The sequence below is a fragment of the Athene cunicularia genome, assembly GCF_003259725.1.
Source record: "Athene cunicularia isolate RWA chromosome 5 unlocalized genomic scaffold, athCun1 chr5_part2, whole genome shotgun sequence".
Taxonomy (NCBI): domain Eukaryota; kingdom Metazoa; phylum Chordata; class Aves; order Strigiformes; family Strigidae; genus Athene; species Athene cunicularia.
Window position 1 is genome coordinate 403,200 of NW_020799102.1, and position 17,861 is coordinate 421,060.

Here is a 17,861-nt window from a genome sequence, read left to right on the forward strand (position 1 = left end):
TGGTTGGGTGTAGCTCTACAAAGGGCAGGATTTTAACAGCAGGGTTTGTATTTGCAGAGTTGACGCCAACACTTTCACCACTGATTCATATTTGTCCCCACTCTATTACCAAACCTCCAGGTACAACTCAAAACACCCCTTCCCCCTCGAGAAGGTCAAGAAAAACATGCATTCCAGTTGTTTGAGTAAACTCTGCTTCTTACAGAAGAATGACAAAGAATGAAAACCAAGTTGTAGAAAGCAGTTACACAATTATCAGGCAAAAACCTTTGAAATGTTTATCACTAAATTCTTCATCTCCCCTGTATCAGCTATGCAGCTCTGTTGTGCATTTCTCCTTCCTAAGGATATTTTTGGCCTATTAATTTTCCTCTTATAATGGAGGTAGGAATGGAAAGGAGGAGTTGCAAATAAAACCCCATGAAAACTATATAAACTGAAATCTGACATATGGAAAGGACGTGACCTATAGGCTGGGTGGGTTTCAGCCCCCATAAATTCAGATGTCTTGAAGTTAAATGTCAGAGCCATGTTACATTTCCTATATGCAGCATATTATGTCTTTATGCAACATAGTTCACCCAAGCCATTTCCCATGTTTCCTTTAACAAGAATTATGGTCTTTCATTCCTGTTAGGGAGAGGGATTAAGTTCAGATTTAATGTTTACCCATTAAACTTCAAATTTGGCCAGTTAAATCCCACAGCTAATGGTATTTCAGATACAGATAACTACATGCTTTGAGAAAACTAGAAATATTATGTTTATTGCAACTAACGCACCATGGCTTTATTGTACATCCTTAAGTTTGAATATATGTACTGAAAAATTCTACTAAACAGTACATTTAAGAACTGTCACTGTCCAATGCTTAATGTTGCATATTAACAAAGTTGTTTGAAGTATTTATTCATTATAAAACCATTTATTCATTATAAAATCATTTTGAAGGATTGAAGTGCAGCATAAAGTTTTTTAAATACCTTTGAACATACTTTGATGGGCCATTATTAAGAAGAGGATTCAGAGAAGTTCCCCTCAATTTCCACCGGTTCCTGCAGATTTAGGGAAACATTTCCTCCTCTCCCATCCAAGCCTCCTTGGTCTGTTCCACATGTTCTCCTGCATGCTCCCACCTGGCATGAGGATTATCTGGAAGCACTGAAGTTCACCTTAAATCTGTAGATCCCATCTCATGGCTAGAAGAGGTACAGCACTTGGTAGGGATGTAGTCTGCTGTGCTGAGGATGACCATGAGCAGTCTCAGGCCAAAGACAGCTGAGAAAAAAATGGTGCAAGTCCCCAGCAAAAAAAATAATCTCGTGTCATTTTTACAAGGCTGAGCCTTGTCACTGTATTTCCCTTCAAGAAAGGGGTGACTTGGGGTTGCCTAAGGAATGGCAGGTCCATGAGAAAAGCCAGCACATGTTTGTCTCCAAATATTCTGAAAAAATCTGGACATTTTAGCACATTCCCTATGAACTGACCTTTGGTAGGTCTTCAATGAGTACGTATTACTCCTGTTGTGAAAAGCACTATCTAGAGGCTGAGGTATAACAAAACAATCCCACATCAATAGAGCCAAACTACAAAATGGACAATAATATCCAGAAGAATTATCACAGCCTCTCTGATTTCAAAAAGACCCCAAAGCACAGACCCAATTCCCATCACTGCCTAAATGTCAAACCATTTACCTCTTTAGCAGGAAAATAATTACTCTCCCTACTGCTCTTTTCAGAGCACTTTTCACCTCCTGGTTCCTCAGGCTGTAGATGAAGGGGTTCAACATCGGGATCACCACTACATAAAAGACAGAAACGATTTTGTCCCTGCCCAGGGAGTAGCTGGAGCTGGGCCGCAGGTACATGAAGAGAAGTGTTCCATAGAAGATGGTGACAACCACCATGTGGGATGCACAGGTACCAAAAGCTTTGCGCTTGCCCAGCGCAGAGCCCATCCTCAGGATGGTGAGCAGGATGTGGCCGTAGGAGATGAGGATGATGGATACAGTGGTCACCTCGTTGAAGCCCCCAAAAGCAAGTATCAGCGCTTGGTTGAGGCGAATATCGGAGCAGGCCAGTTTTGACAGTGGTGGCCCATCACAGAAGAAGTGGTCAATGACATTGGGGCCGCAGAAAGACACTCTCAGCCCAAAGCCTGTGAGTACCACAGAAACAAAAAACCCCACTGCATAGGAGCCTGTCAAGAGGGAAACACAGACCTTCCGGGACATGACAATAGGGTAGCGCAGGGGGCTGCAGATGGCAACGTAGCGATCATACGCCATCACGGCCAGGAGATAGAACTCCACAGTTACAAAAGCAGCGTAAATATACAGCTGTGCGAAGCAGCCAGCAAAAGAAATGGTCTTCCTTTCTGATGAGATATTCAGTAGCATTTTGGGTGTGACAACTGAGGAGTAGCACAGATCCAAGAAGGACAAGTTGCTGAGGAAGAAGTACGTGGGGGTTTGAAGCTGGGAATCAAGCCAGACTATAGCAACAATGCCAAGGTTTCCCACCACGGTGATGACATAGACGAGCAAGAAAACCACAAAGAGGGTAACTTGGAGGTCAAGGCGATCAGTGAGCCCCTTGAAAACAAATTCTGTCACTGTAGTCCAGTTTTCCTGAGCCATCAGTGTGCAAGAGACTCCCAGCTCTCAGACAGGGAGACGATTTCCATGAGATCTGTTATGCTGACTTGATCCCTTGCTTCGTTATTAGTGGTTTTTAAACCTGCGCTCTGTAGATAATGAGGGCATTTCCTAACAAAACACTGCCAAATATCCTGACAGGATGCTCAGTTGGTTCACAACCCCCTGGCTACGCAGGCACACGTGTCTCCTGACTATAAGATGGAGACTTAAGACTCCATTTTAAACCAAGCTTTTCTTGGTTAAACCCAAGCTAATCTTCCACCTTCATGCACTGATTTGAAGGAAGAAAAAAAAACCACCACAACAAACAAGCAAGCAAGCAAGTTTCCCCTTGGACGCCACTATTGTCTTCACTATGGGCATGGTTTCCATCCATCTGCAGTTTTCACCACCTTTAGAGACAAGCAGCTCATATTCATTAATGTTTGTTCTGATATTAGCAGTCACTCTGATTTTCAGGTGGATGATGTCCCAGAGACTTTTTATTATCCCAGGTAGCTCAGGGTTTGAATTTGTTGCTCTGGGTGTCTATTCTAAGTGCTTAGAAACAAAAATAATGTTTGGCTTTTTTTAAAAAAATAAAGTTAGTGGCTACTTTGGGAAATAAACTGCAGTTCAATAACTGCTCTCATCTCATAAGAATAAATACATGGACAGAAGGGCATATGTATACATCTTTCTTTTTCCAGTATCTTCCAGCTTAGCTGGTGACTTGCTAAAAATTGTGCTATTCCCTTTTTTCCCATAATTTAGCTTACAGTTTAAGCAAACAGTAACTTCCCAAGTACTTTCAAACAACAGATTAACATGCCAAATTAAGGTTAGAAAGTAAAATATTCTTTTAGAAAAGAGTTGTAACATTAGTCTATCTCAGATATTTGAGAGCAGTTTAAATGTAGCTCCTCTTTCTCTCCAAGAAAGCCTCACTCTGCCCTCGTACCAGGCTGGAATAGACTTCAATTTCTTTTTTATTCCCTAGTCCAGGCCTCTGCTTGACCCTGAAGACTCTCATTGCCTCAAGTTCCTGCTGCCATCAATTCCACCACCATCCCCCAAACAGCACCCGAGACGTCACCTCTTCTTATTTCCCGCAGAAGATCCAGCCTTTTTCAGTCTGAACTACTTTTGTGCCGGCCTCTGCTCTTAGTTTCTCCAAGGAGATCATTCAAAGGACAAATAGAATCTGCACCTTTTTATTTCTGAGGAAAAAAATACAGAAAGTTAGGCAATATCCTATTAAGTTCCCTTGAAAGTGTGTGTAATCATCTCAAACAAAATGAAATAATTATTACATCCCAAAAAAAAGATTGTGCCTGGGAAGAGAGTAAACACATAAGACATGCTAAAGATCTCTTCTGTACACGTATATACTTGTCCCAGTAAAACTATTACCAGTAGCCAAGGATACATTTCCAAAGAGAAATGGCAGCTTTTGCTCTTGTGACAATCACTGCTACATTTCTTTGGCACTGACTCTAATCAGATCTTTCTTACCTGTCTACATTGCACAGAATCATCACCGACTTAAGAAAAAAAAATTATTTTTCCACCTTCTAACTTGCTTTATAAATCAGAGCTTCAGGAAAGAAAATTTATTCCAAGTCCTCTTTCCTTCTCTCTTTAATGCTACATGGTGTTGAACATCCACGTACGGCTGAGTCTCTCGGAGGCTCTGTCTTCACTATTTATTGCTTTCCATCTTAGGTAGTTGGGATGAGCTGCCAACAGCCTCGTTGGGCACATCACCCCATGCCAATCACTCTTGTTTTTTCTCCCCTTCAGATATAATTGGAAAGTTCCCTTAGCGATTTTTAAGAGTTAGATGTCTGGAGCGATTACTTCCTCAACCCTTGAGATGGGTTGTCTTCTGGGAGCCAGAATACACCAAGATCAGAAACTGCTGTGAGGTTATTGAGAAACAACATCTCTTAGAGACAGCATCTCAGCATTTTGTAGCTATGGAAACACTCAAGCCAGAAAAATTTATCAATCTTTACTAAGCCTTTAAAATCATAAGGAGTACCCTACCCATTTTCAAAACAAAATGTTACCAACCTACTGAAGACCATAATTCTAATATCCAATTAGTAAATAAAGGAGGTACTAAGGACCAGAGAATTTTAATATTATGTTAAATTTATTACTCCATTCCCCTCACTGAAAATACCGTTTCCCATGGTACACATGGTCTGGGTGGAGAGCAACAGCCAGAAGAGCCCTGGTGGGCTGTTGGGTACTGAGGGTGATGGGTTGTGCTCTGCCTGGGGGCTGGGGAGTGCCACAGGCCTTTGTCCTCCTTAATCTCTTTAAATAGAGCCAAGGGGGACACCACAGAGTGCAGGGGACCATCCCACAGTACCTGAGCAAGATGAGTAGAGCAGACCCAAGACCTGGACTGTATTCAGCCAAGATTCTAGAATGTCAGGCAAGTTGGGATGATGAGGCAGGTCCAACGTCAAGGCAAGTCAGTCCCCTGGTCAGATCCAGCAACTGATAAGCAGGTCCACGATCAAGTCTAGGTGCAGCCTAAAGGAATCCATAGCCATGCTAAACTGGAAACTAGGACACCTCTAGCATAAGCCAAGAAAGACACAACTTCCCTGGGCTGAGCTTAAATAGAGGTCATGGGCAAATGGGCAGAGGGTGGGGCTGGAGACCCCAGGTGAGGCTCGTCAGGGTGATTAAGGCCTATTAGTTCACTCTGGGACAATTAATCACTCTCTGAAAATGCCTCTTTCTCACCATTAAGTATAGTGGAAGCCCAGAGTCACCAGCTCAGTGGACATCTGGGCCACAGGTACATAAATGTGGATAATCCCACCCTTGCTGGAAAACTGGGCTGTCTGGCGCTCACAGAGGGACATCAGCAGCTCCAGAGACAATCAGCTGTACTTTGTGTACCGTTTGGGGATCCTCCGACAGATCTGAAACGTCTCTTAAACCCATTTTCATTCTGTCAGCAAGGCCAGACCTTTGCATGCTCCACAAGTATCTCAGAAGCATCACACAAGCTGGTCATCACTGTGCAGATGTGCACCTGTGCCCAGCGATGGCTCATCCATGTGACGTCTTCCATATATCCAAAGCAGCAGCATGGTTTTCAGAATTGTATTTCAATATTTCAACCTTTTTTTTTTAACCTTTTTTTTTTTTTTTTTTTCCCTCTCTCTTTGTTAAACCCTGTCATGAGGAGCCCTGGGGGCTTTCTCCCAGGAGAGCATGAGGGACCATATTTACAGTCCCATCACCCACAAGCTCAGCTACTGGAGTCCGGGAAGTCACACCGGGTGGTTAATAGAGGTTATGTGGGTGCATAGGTGCTCTCTGCTGTATTTGGGATAAACCCCTGACTCCCATCACTCGATCGCAGAGGAGGCACAGGAGGAGCCGTAATGCCGAGACAAAGCAGAGCAGTGGGCTTTCTTCTTCATGTCCTCTTTTTTTGGGCTCTGTCAGAAAACAGCCTCACCAAAGTAAGTTTTCTTTATAGTAAGACTGAGTAATGGCTTATGCAATTTTTTTTTCTCTTACTTAAGCAGTTAAAGCAAGATGAACTGATTTATGCAAGTGTTAAAGAAGGATGTGTCTTATTTTGTTATAAAGAAATGCAACATTTCAAATTGTCAGCAGAATATAGTCATTAACAAAACAGCCTCTGGAATCATCACTTTTTAAAATGAATTCAGTTTTCAAGTAAGCATCTTGACTTAAAGCCCATGGTTTCAGGATGTTTCAGTGTGCTGGAATTAATAAAGGTATAAATCATTTATTTCTCAATGTGGATTTTGTCCATTGTGAATGATATATAATAGTGTGATAAATGCGATCTGAAGACTGGAATAATAATTAAAAGCCAAGGGAAGATGTCTGCAGGTCATCAGTGTTGTGTGATCTGTGATTTCACTGGGACTGTGACTCTTACTCCGGGTTTACGTGCGCTCCTATGAGGTTCCTCTGAGGTGTCTTCTGAAACAAATTTCTTTCAAACTAAAAGTGAATAAAGATCTGATTTTTTTCATAAATCTGAAAACACACTTACTAGAATAAATCTGTTGGTTTAAGTATCCAAGCATAGGAAACCAAAATTGCCATTACTATTGTCTCTACTCACTCCCTGTGCTTTTCTTAGTACCTCAACTGAAAAACAAAAAACATGTGCAATTTGAGTTTAGAAAATACAGCAGGGGACAAAATGGGACAGTTACAACGGGACAGTTAAACTGATTGATTGGAATGAAATATGGTCCAAAAGTGAAACTCTATTTTTTATCATTTTGATATTTTTATTCCTTTTGTCTCAGCAGGTAACATCTGGCCATGGGAGGAAATCACACACAGACTAAATTCATCCTCTTGGGAATTACAGACAGTCCGTGTGTGCAGGCCCCTCTCTTTGGGTTGTTTCTATTGATCTACATTGTCACTTTGGTGGGGAACATGGGGATTATGGTCTTGGTTTGGGTGGTTCCCAGCCTCCACACCCCCATGTACTACTTCCTCACCCATTTTTCATTCACCGATGTCTGCTATTCCACAGTCATCTCCCCCAAAATGCTAGCAGACCTGTTATCAGAGAATAAAACCATTTCTTTTGCTGGCTGTGTGACACAGTTCCACGGCTTTGCTTTCTTTGCGACCGCTGAGTGTCACCTCCTGGCTGTGATGGCCTATGACCGGCATGTTGCTATCTGCAACCCCCTCCTTTACGTGACGGTCATCTCCAGCCGTGTCTGCCGGCGGCTGGTAGCACTGTCCTACCTCGTTGCCTTTTTTAGTGCCATCATCTACACAGGCTGTACCTTTGGGGGTTCCTTCTGCGAACCCAACCAAATCGACCACTTCTTCTGTGACATCAGCCCTGTGCTAAAGCTCATGTGCTCCGAAACCCACAGGAACAAGATGGTCATCTTTGCTTTTGTTGTGATAAATGCAGTGGGCACGAGCATGATCATTTGGATCTCCTACATCTGTATCCTCCGTACGGTCCTGAGAATGCGCTCAGCACAGAGCCGGTCCAGAGCCTTCAACACCTGCACCTCCCACTTGGCAGCCGTTTCCTTGTTCTATGGGACAATATTCTTCATGTACCTACAACCTGCATCTAGCCACAGCAGCCTGGATAAAGTGGCCTCCATCTTCTACACCGTGGTCACCCCCATGCTCAACCCATTCATCTACAGCCTGAGGAACAAGGAGGTGAAGGGTGCTCTGGTGAAGTGCAGGAGAAGGATGTTAAATCGCTGTCAACATAGACGAGTTGTATCAGCTAGCAAGTGAACAATTTATCTTAAGTGAGAAAGTTTGATGCTTTAAGATGACTGGATTTTTCCCTAAGCCTTGCAATTTTATGTAGGTTCTTCCACAGTTTCTGCACAAAAGTGAATTACGGTACTTAGCCCTGAGAAATAGATCCCACAAACACATCTTCCTTGGAAGGAAATCAGGCAGAGTGGGAGCCTCAAACTTTATTTCACTTTGCAGTCACCATCCTCTAGGAAGAAATTTATCTGAATTATTCCAGGCTTTTTTTTTTTTTCTCACAGGAAGCATGAATCATATTTTTATTGATTTATAACTTATTTTCACTGATAAGCATGTATTTTTCTTGCAAGATTATTGACCTTATCCCCAAACTCCAATAAAATTCCTCACTGTTACCTGCAAGTTATTTATTACAGTTAAGCTGCTGGGGTAGGAGAGAACATTTTGGAAGAGTATTTTTAAATTTGCTTGCCCCCACAAAAAAGTAAGATAAAAGTCTTGAGAAGATACAGTGCATTTTTTTCTGACTTAAAAAGTGAAAAAGCTGGTGGGAGTCAGGATTTCAAGCTATACCTTTGAATATCCAGGGGAATCCCTCCTCAGACTGCACACTTCAGTAGATGCCTTCACTTAAAGGAAGAAAGTGTAGGCAATATAACTAAAATATAATTAAAAATACACAATGAACCATGCTGAGACTGCCCAGCGTTAAGGACAATTTCTGCACAGTGATAGCGTCAAGGGGGCCTGCCGTTCATTTTAAGTGGTGTTTTACATTCATCTTAAGTGCCATTTACTTAAGTGGAGAGACAAATGGAATTACACCCGGAGATATGCATCAGTGTCCTGCATCCAAACACCCAGCTCAGGCTAAAGCACACCATGAAAACCAAATGGAGTATTTTGTTTAAAAATTAAGCATGTGTCTCGTTTCCATAGTTGACAGACAATCCTGAACACATAATGTATGGGTAGCTGATAGCTCTCTGGGTCTGAAAAACACAGCCAAAACCCAGCAGTTCTGCAAATTACAGCTCATGGAAGGGGAGACATAAAGCATGGTGCAGAAATGGCCACAACACCAGGGACAGGCCAGCAATTCTTTATCTTTACCTGGCAGGCACGTAAGAAAAAAAGCATCTGAATTTCTGCTCGTCCTAATTAATTCCAAAGGACATTTGTTGTTTCTTGCGTGCACACTCATAAGCATTTGTGATTAGGAGCAATTCTGCAACTTCCTTGCAAAATCTAGGGAGGTTCTGGTCGGGTGGATGAGTTCAGCATGGGGTTTTCCTCCTCACACACTTGATTTTGGTTGCCCCTTGCCTGTTGATGCCACTTGGACTCCTTCAGGTGTGATGAGTTACAGACCCACCTACCTTGTCTGCAGCAGGGAAACGCTGCAGCAGGAAAATAATCTTTCCCTGAGCAGAGTAGGAATTAGCTTATAGCTGGAAAGTAGATAGATGGTGAACAGTCTCTTTTGTGTGCTCTGGCAAATGTCAGCAAGAGGGGAGACATTATCTTAGGTCTGAGGGAAAAGTGGCTTCCAGCTGCAGCTGAATGTAGGAGCCAGAATCGATATAATTAAATGCTAAAGAACCTGGCAAGACAGAGACTTTTGATATCAGATAGTTTATTTTAAAACCCTCACCACACATTGTTTACTTCTATTTTGTTGGATATTTTTGCTTATGCTACACATAACAGAATCATAGAACCACCGAAAGCTTAAGTTGGACCTTGGAAGATCATCTGGTCCGACCTTTCATGGGAAAGGGAGCCTAAATAAGAAATATAATATGTAGAGCTCATTGCTGCTTGAGGAATTACCCCACTCTGGGTGTCCTTATTGCCTCTTGTTTTTAATTAAGTTTCTAAAGCAGAGACAATTAAAATGCTCAAAGGTTTACCCAGACTTGGTGTTACGCTCCCAAACGCTCCTAAAAGAGGTCTGGGCTGCCAGAGTCTTGTGTGTGGTGGATCCAACCCAGTGAACTTCCAAGAGGAACTTCAGTCTAAAGCGCAGGGGAGGCAGAATCGTAAACTCCTGCAATATAAGAAACAGGCTTGTTTTTTTGGAAATGCTTTTTCTACTAAGAGCATCGTTGAATTATTTTGCTTCAATCTTTGCAGAGAACAAATCTACAAAATGTAGAAACCCATGGCTGTAGACAGAAACTTCCCCCACAAAATACATAATAGATATCCTCTCCATAAGTGGCTCTGACAACTCAAAAAGTAAGCAACTTTTTTGGCAGGAAGGGCTGGAAATATGCCTCTCTGCCCTGTGCAGTTAGGCCAGTCTGAACGTTTTGGAAAGAGAAAACTGGATGCCCTGGAGATCATTCAAAACCTGGCCCTTACTGACCTGAGCATGTACGACTATATTCATATAACCTAGACTTATCTATCTAAAAATTAGTTACAAAACCTTAAGCTTTAGATACTTTATCTAGCTTTATCCTTTAGGTAATAGGACAGATACCTCAGAGTGATGCCTAACATAGATGAGATGAATGCTGGCTTTTTCCTGAAGAAAAAAAAAAAAAAAAAAAAAGTATTTCATGAATTAGTTTTATTAAATTTCCTGTACTTGTACAAAAAAGAGTCATTACCCTTAAAAAGATAAGGGAGCAAGGCACTGAAAATAAAAAGAGGTCATAAGGCAGGTTTTAAGCTATAAACTGGGAGATGCTGATGGCTGTGGAAGAGCATTTTAACAGGGCTATCAAGGAGTCTGGAGCTAACATCCAGTGTACATCTGAAAAGACTAAGAGGGGGGGAAAAGTGTTACATACAATAAAGTACAGAAGACTCGTCAGTGTGTCTATGGTATGTGGGGACTGGCACAAGCCAGTAGCAGAAAGAAAGCAAGGCTTGGAAATGTCTCCAAAAAAACCTGGAAACCTAAGTAATAGAGTAGGGAAACAAAAATCTTTGGTGAAGGAAATCAAGTGAAGCTATGGTGTTGTCTGTCACAAAACCAGCAGATAAATATCATCCCAAAGCTACTTCCGCATGAAAACCTCCTTCAGGGCATTCTTCACCTCCCTATTCCTGAGGCTGTAGATCAGGGGGTTCAGCATGGGCACCACCAACGAGTAAAACACAGCAAAGATCTTGTCCGTGCTCAGAGTGGTGCTGGCCTTTGGTCGGAAGTTCAGGGCGAGGATAGAGCCGTGGAAGATGGTGACTCCGGCCAGGTGAGAGGTGCAAGTGGAGAAGGCTTTGTGCCGGCCCTTAGCAGAGCTGATCTTTGAGACAGCACAGAGGATGAAGATGTAGGAGACCAGGACGGCCGAGATGGTCACCATCTCCACCAGTCCTGCGAGGCCCAGTATCAGATGCCTGTTGAAGTGGGTGTCAGAGCAGGAGAGCGCTAGAACAGGCATGAGTTCACAGTAGAAATGGTCAACCTTGGCTGGCTGGCAGAAAGGCAGACTGAAGGTGAAGTCCGTGTGCACCAAAGAGTGCAACAAGCCAAGTACGTATGAACTGGTCACGAGCACGATGCAGACCCTAGGAGACATGATGGATGGGTAAAGCAAAGGTCTGCAGATGGCCACGTAGCGGTCATACGCCATCGCAGCCAGAAGGAAGCACTCGGTGGTCCCAAAACCTATGAAAAAAAAGAGCTGGGTGGCACAGCCAGCTAGAGAGATTGTTTTCTTCTCCATCAGAAGGTTCATTAATGTCCTTGGTGCCACCACTGATGAGTAGCAAGCATCTAGGAGAGATAAATTGCTAAGGAAAAAGTACATGGGTGATTGAAGCTGACTGCTGCTCCTGATCAACGCAACCATGCCCAGGTTCCCTGCCAGTGTGATGAAGTAAATGAGGAGGAACAGGACAAATAAAGGTGCCTGTAGTCGTGGGTTGTCTGTCAGTCCCACGAGAGTAAACTCTGTAACTTGCTTGGTTTGATTTTCCTCAGTCATCTTCCCCAAAAGCACTGTAGGTTATGTTCGGAGATCCATAATAAAAATAATAAATTAATGGAGAGACTCAGCACATAAAACGGTCAACAATCCCCAACAAGCCACCAGCATGTCCATCCACCCATGATGGCAGGGTACAGGAGGGACTTGCAGATGGCCACATACCTGTCGTAGGCCATCACGGCCAGCAAGAGGCACCTGGCGACCCCCAAAACAATGAAGCAGAAGAGCTGGGCTGTGCACGCCAAGAAGCTGATGATTTTCTCCTCTGTCAAGATCTGCACCAGCATTTTGGGGAGGATGACGGAGGAACAGCAGACATCAACAAAAGCCAAGTGGCTGAGGAAATAGTACATGGGCGTGTGAAGGTGAAGATCAGTCCTGATTAATATAATTATCTCAAAGTTCCCCAAGAGCGTCACGGTGTATGTGGCCAGGAAAGACAAGAAAAGGGGGACCTGGAGATCCGGGAAGGTGGTTGGCCCCGAGATAACAAACTTGTGCACATCAGTGTGATTGACAGGTGTCACTCTTTGTAGCACATTCAACCTGTGGGAGACAGGTAAAGTGATAGACAATGATTTGGGCAGCTCAGCAGGACCCTCAGTGTCACCAAAGGGAGACAGAGCCCTTCCTATCTGAGGGTCATAAAATGTCAGCTGGACTCTGGATATCTCGGAGGAATCAAGCCTGTCCGGAGGCTTTGAAAGGATCCTAAAACCAAAACCTACTTGTCAAACTAAACAGTGATAGTTCCCACCTGGGTTTAGCATTTCATCTCCTACACAGCTTCATATTTGTGCCTTCCTGGGGACACTTAACACAGGAGGAAGGCCAATACACTGGGCATTTCTTAGTAATAAACTTTCTTCTTTTTTTTAAATTAAGATATTTAATGCACCTTTTTTTTTTTTCCTTAGTAAATAACAGGTACATTTTGAAAATAATCTGTTTTTTTTTTAAAAATAAACCAACATGGAACAATTCAACTTGCAGAAATACTTTTCCTGTTAACTTTCATTTCCCTTTGCAAAACAAAGCAGAGCAAAATTGTGCACATTTTTCTTTTAAAGCTGATACAAACACACAGTTTTCAGTATACACAGTCTTCACAGCCCCATAGGAAAGGAAAATCACATTGGCAATGTGGAAACTAACTTGGAAGACAAGCTGAGGTTATACAAGCCAACACAGGAGCTGAGCAGGGCAGGGAGAGGAGGTAACGCAGCCCGGGCTGCAGGTAGCGAGCACCCTCTTGCCTGGGCCATCAGGGCCATTACAGAGGCACCTATGAAAAGACCAAACACCTACGTGTCTCCTTGCTTTACATCATCTAAACTTTAAAGCAGAAGAGTCCTCCTCCCATGTAGGATACCTTCTGCTGTTCTGTCTTATTGCTATAAATGAGAGATCTTACACCTCTGGTCCTTTCTTTCCTCTCTCTCACTACCTTCAGGTCCATAAGATAAAAAGAAAGGCGTGCTTACTTTAGTCCCATGATGTCCCTTCATGTCCCACTGCTTCAGAGCAGGTCCAGGGCTGAGGACTGGCCAGAACAGAAGATGCCCTCACCTTAGACACAACTTCTCCAACGAAACTCAGATCTTCAGTGCAGGTCCATGCAGCTCCTTCAGCAACTGGGATGAGTTTGGGTGCTGCTCCAGACGATGACCAAGGTCATAATCCATCTACAACCAAATGTTGAGAGTGCATTTTAGAACTCTTTCCTTAAAAGTCACACTGAGGATGATTTACTGCTGCACCTTCCAGAGGGCAGAAAAGCCCCCTCTGTACTTTATAGTGTTCAAGTGGTATTTATACTCATCCCTGTGACCTTGGAGGCATTCGAGTCCATGGTGAATAGAAGCCTGACAACAAGCAAAATCCACCCGGAATATAAGTTTCTTCATCTCCAGGCTCACTAATGAAGCCCAAGAACGATTTGCTTTGAATATTTGAACTTAAGAAAATGTCTTCCCCCCTCTCCCATGCTGAGGAGAGGGAGTAGATGAGAAGTGAATGTCTACATGATTCACCAAAAGCAAATCCCAACTTTTTTTTTCTGCAGTTATTCCTCGTTACTATCTAACTTTCTCAAGTGTCTTTCCTGGTACCACTTAAGCTGGATTTCAGCAACACAAATAAATTTTTTGCAACAATTTCCTGAGGTCACGATCTCCCCTTGTTACCACCCTCTTGCTCCAAAAAACACCTCAAATGTCGATCTTTGCCTTTGCTGGCTTTGGTTAGACAGTAATTGTCCCTCTACTAAATTTTTTCATGGTTTGGTGTTTTTTAACTTTTGCTATGAGCAGTGATGAGAAGAACAAGGCAGTATCAATCACCTAAACTCAAATCAGTACCAAAACTGCAGTCTTACCTAAACAAAATTCTTTTCACTGCGAACTGTCCATGGGGTCCAAGTGCCATGACATGTATTATCTACAATACTGTGGTCTTGATTTATGGATTCACAAAACAATTTTCTATCTGCTTTCTCTGAGAAATTTAGTTTACAGAGCTGGTGGTCCCTCTGTATTAGTTTGACTTTCAGAACCTCCAGCAGCTGCATTTCAGAGACCACTTATTTCCGCTGTTATTAGCGGGTCTGTCCATATGTGTATTTGTTTGACAATGAGAATTCAGAGCTGTTATAAACCCCCTCAGATAAACTCTGCATATCCCCAGGCTGCCTGGTGACAAGCTCTCCCCATCACTTCACAACTGGTGTCAATGGCCCCATGGCTAAGAGGGATGCCTTCATCTAGTGAAATATATGAATATTTAAAGAAAGGCACCAATTATTTTCAAAATTTCTCACAAGTAGGTCTTCTATTAAGCTCCTAGACAGACTTTTTTCTTCAATGTTATTTTTTTCCTAATGAGATTTGGGGCCAAAGCCCTCGGCAGGCTGTGTACAGCCACCGCAGCCATTGCATCTCTCTGGGGTACAGACAGCACTCAGGAGCAGTTGAGCATGACCAGCTGGTAATTTCCACTTCTGAAGTCACTCTGCCTTGATCTGGCAGCAAACTCACCAAAGACCTACCTGATCCCATATTCACAGCTTACCTAAACGCCACTGGGTCCCCAGCTTTCCAGCAGAATTTGAGTCTAGGGGGACAAGAACAGCATTTTCTGTCAGGTGTCCAAGGTAATTTCATAAGTAGGAAAAGTATCATCAGCTTGAAATATTACAAAGTCTGCCAGATTGTGTCTGTATTCTTGCTTCCACTCCCTATTCTTATTCTGTTCATTAAACCTTAGTCACTCGGAAAACATACAAAAACACAATCTGTGCTCAAGTGTGCAACAATGCCAAAAATCCTCTAATGAGTTTTAATTTAAAGGAATGCAGAAAGCAAAACCTACCAAAAAAAAATTTTAAAAATTTAAAAATAAGCTATTGAGAGTCTGTGTGGCCCCTTTCCCTAAGATACCTAGCAGTTTTGGGTCTCTAGCTCCCAAAACTTTGTCCTGGCAGTGAGAGACAAGACACCCAGATTCATAAGCAGAATTGTGATTAGGCTGGGGCAAATCTTTCACCTCTGGAAACCAGCTGGTCTGTATGGGTTAACAGCAGCACGCAGCTCCCTCCAGATAGGCTCATAAGCTGTGCTTGAAGTTTCATTTCATTCCACAAAAATCTATGCAATTTCAACACTGTCTTGATGAGCACTGAACAGCTTAAAGGGGTAAAAAAAAAAAAAAAAAAAAAAAAAAAAAAAAAAGTGAGATGTGAATTGAATCATTTAATGGCGTCAGCCTGTGGCGCACAGTCTGGTGCTCGTCGCCGGGGCCAGTCCCCTGGATCACCATGGGATTTCTCATTGTGTATCCCAGCCTGCAGGACTCCAGAAAGAAATACCAAAATGAAATAGAAGACAACAGTTTTGAGAAATGAAAAGCTAATTATGGGCTTGTATTGTGGTGTTTTGGGTTTTTTTTCTTTTTCTGGATCATTTATAACGCCTCAGTACTTTTATTTAGCATACCAGCTGGTGAGTCTGAGCATGATTTAGCTCAGTGTTGTCTTCTACAGGTGTAGACTTCTTCATCTGACCATCGTCCACCCTGTTGCCAGGTGCTCTAGGAAGTAATTCATCCTGCTCCAAAATAAACATCCTAACTAGCTTCTCCAAATATTGCATAAAAGTTCCCACTTCTCCCCATTGACTGCAGACTTCAAGTTCCTGCACCAGGAAAAAGCGGTGTCTATTGTCCACACCCTGGTAATCCCCATGCCAAGTCTCCCCAGATCCACAGCCTGAGGAACACCAATGTGGAGGATGCTCTGGGGAGACCCCTAGGAAGACTTCTTGTTTCCTCCCAGATGCAAACTGGTGAAAAGATATAATCAACTAAATTCAAATAACTTGGATGTTCTTGAGAATGCATTTTTGTTCTGCAGCTGTAGTGATGAAAATAACGAGCAGGTAACATGGAGAGCCATGAAAACTCTGAAAAGTCCCTTTCTGGGGTGCAGGGAGTAACTCATCTGGGGGATGCACAACTGTGCAGCAACATTCTGTTGAGTGCAAAGCCATAGTGAATAGCTGAAATACACACCTCGGGGACCGGGTCCTTAAGGAAACGCAGAAAGAGGTAACAGATAAATACCCCCAGCCACACGGCACAGGTGGTGCTGGGGCAGGCGAGGACATACCTGCTGGTTCTGCCCTGCGAGATGAGCTGGTGCGGGGATGTCACACAGAGAGCACCATCACACTTCTGTTCTCGTGGTCTCTAAACTGGCGATCCCATCAGCGCTCGGTGGACAAGACCATAGGTAAGTATTTCTGGGCAAAAAGAGCCAACAAAGGATATGATGTCACAGATAGACAAAAGGCAAATCTTCAAGGGCATTTATTTTCCTTTTCTTTGTCTCCTCATCTCTCTGCCCATCCCTTGTGTTACCAGATGACAAATATTAGAATCAACATATGAGACTAGATGAGACGATCATCAAGCTCACTGCAGCACCAGGGGTGCTTGGAGAGGGTCTTCACAAACCTGTTCGGAGCACAGGAAAAGTTGCAAGGAAGCAGCAGGACAGAGCTTACACTCTAGTCTCCCTATAGAAGAGTCTACTACTTCCATTGGCTATGAAAGAGCTTAAATAATCAGCTTTCAGACTGACAATGTCAGGTGAAATTAATTACATCTTCAGTAGATGCAGGTGTGCCTGTTCTCAGGTGGGTAAACAGATGCAACGCTGAATTACTGCTGCTTTCAGTACAATAACGTGCCTAAGAAGAGACCTTCCCAGATACACACATTTGTAATTATGAGTTTTAAGGCGTACAGCCAACCATTCAACGTTTGCTCATGGGAAACAGAAAACTTAACCAAATGGTGCTTTTACCGATATGACTCAGGAAAACAAAGCTAACGATGCTGTTGTTTTGTACCAGATGGCAAGTCTACAGGCATTTGTCTTCAATGTGCACCTCCAGTTTCTCCATATATAGTTCAAATCAAGGAGTCTCAGTGTATGAGTAATTTAATGCAACACTGAGATTTCACATTCACAAAAGTCAGGGAATGCACAGTCAGCAAATACCTACAGAGATACATGTAGATACCCACCCATACTTTCATACCCTGTTTCCTGTAAATATTTTATTTAGAATTTAATGCATGATATGCAATATATAGAAACTGTTTGTGTACATAGCCATGTGCATTGCACCATGCACAGCGTGCGTACAAACGTTCATGGCGAGTGCAGCTTTCAAAGTGATGCGAAGTAACGCAAACACCAAACCTTTATTTGACATAAAATAGCACAACCGAAATCATAACGGTGCAGCCCTTCTCAATACAAAATGTACTCTGCTTATTTTCTTTTGTGTGTGTGTAGCTGTGTTTTGGTACAGAGAACAATGCCAGCGACATGGAAGCCCTTCTCTTGGTTGGTGTCCCCAGACCCCGCACTGCAAATACCAAATAGCCTCCGTGATCCATGTCTCCAGGTCAGCGCCTTTCCCCTGCCC

The 17,861-nt window shown here is 43.0% G+C and overlaps 2 protein-coding genes across 2 annotated transcripts; one reads left to right on the forward strand and one right to left on the reverse strand.

The window, feature by feature from the left end:
- Positions 1–1,693: 1,693 nt before the first annotated feature.
- LOC113481016 (olfactory receptor 1020-like) lies at positions 1,694–11,865 on the reverse strand. The gene is made up of 2 exons (XM_026850265.1): positions 11,274–11,865; positions 1,694–2,643 (listed from the first exon to the last, which is right to left on the reverse strand). The coding sequence occupies exons 1-2, from the start codon at positions 11,863–11,865 to the stop codon at positions 1,694–1,696; spliced, it is 1,542 nt and encodes a 513-aa protein (XP_026706066.1).
- LOC113481032 (olfactory receptor 1020-like) lies at positions 6,980–10,885 on the forward strand. Its single transcript, XM_026850283.1, has 2 exons — positions 6,980–7,878; positions 10,846–10,885. The coding sequence occupies exons 1-2, from the start codon at positions 6,980–6,982 to the stop codon at positions 10,883–10,885; spliced, it is 939 nt and encodes a 312-aa protein (XP_026706084.1).
- Positions 11,866–17,861: the final 5,996 nt, after the last annotated feature.

What these genes read in the sequence shown, in the direction of transcription:
- LOC113481032 (XM_026850283.1), top strand. Translation starts at nt 6,980, where the DNA reads ATGGGAGGAAATCACACACAGACTAAATTCATCCTCTTGGGAATTACA. An exon ending in GTGAAGGGTGCTCTGGTGAA is followed by an intron (nt 7,879 to 10,845) that starts GTGCAGGAGAAG and finishes CCTAAGTAATAG; the next exon opens with AGTAGGGAAACAAAAATCTT.
- LOC113481016 (XM_026850265.1), bottom strand. Translation starts at nt 11,865, where the DNA reads ATGACTGAGGAAAATCAAACCAAGCAAGTTACAGAGTTTACTCTCGTG. An exon ending in TGACACCCACTTCAACAGGC is followed by an intron (nt 2,644 to 11,273) that starts ATCTGATACTGG and finishes TCTCTTGCACAC; the next exon opens with TGATGGCTCAGGAAAACTGG.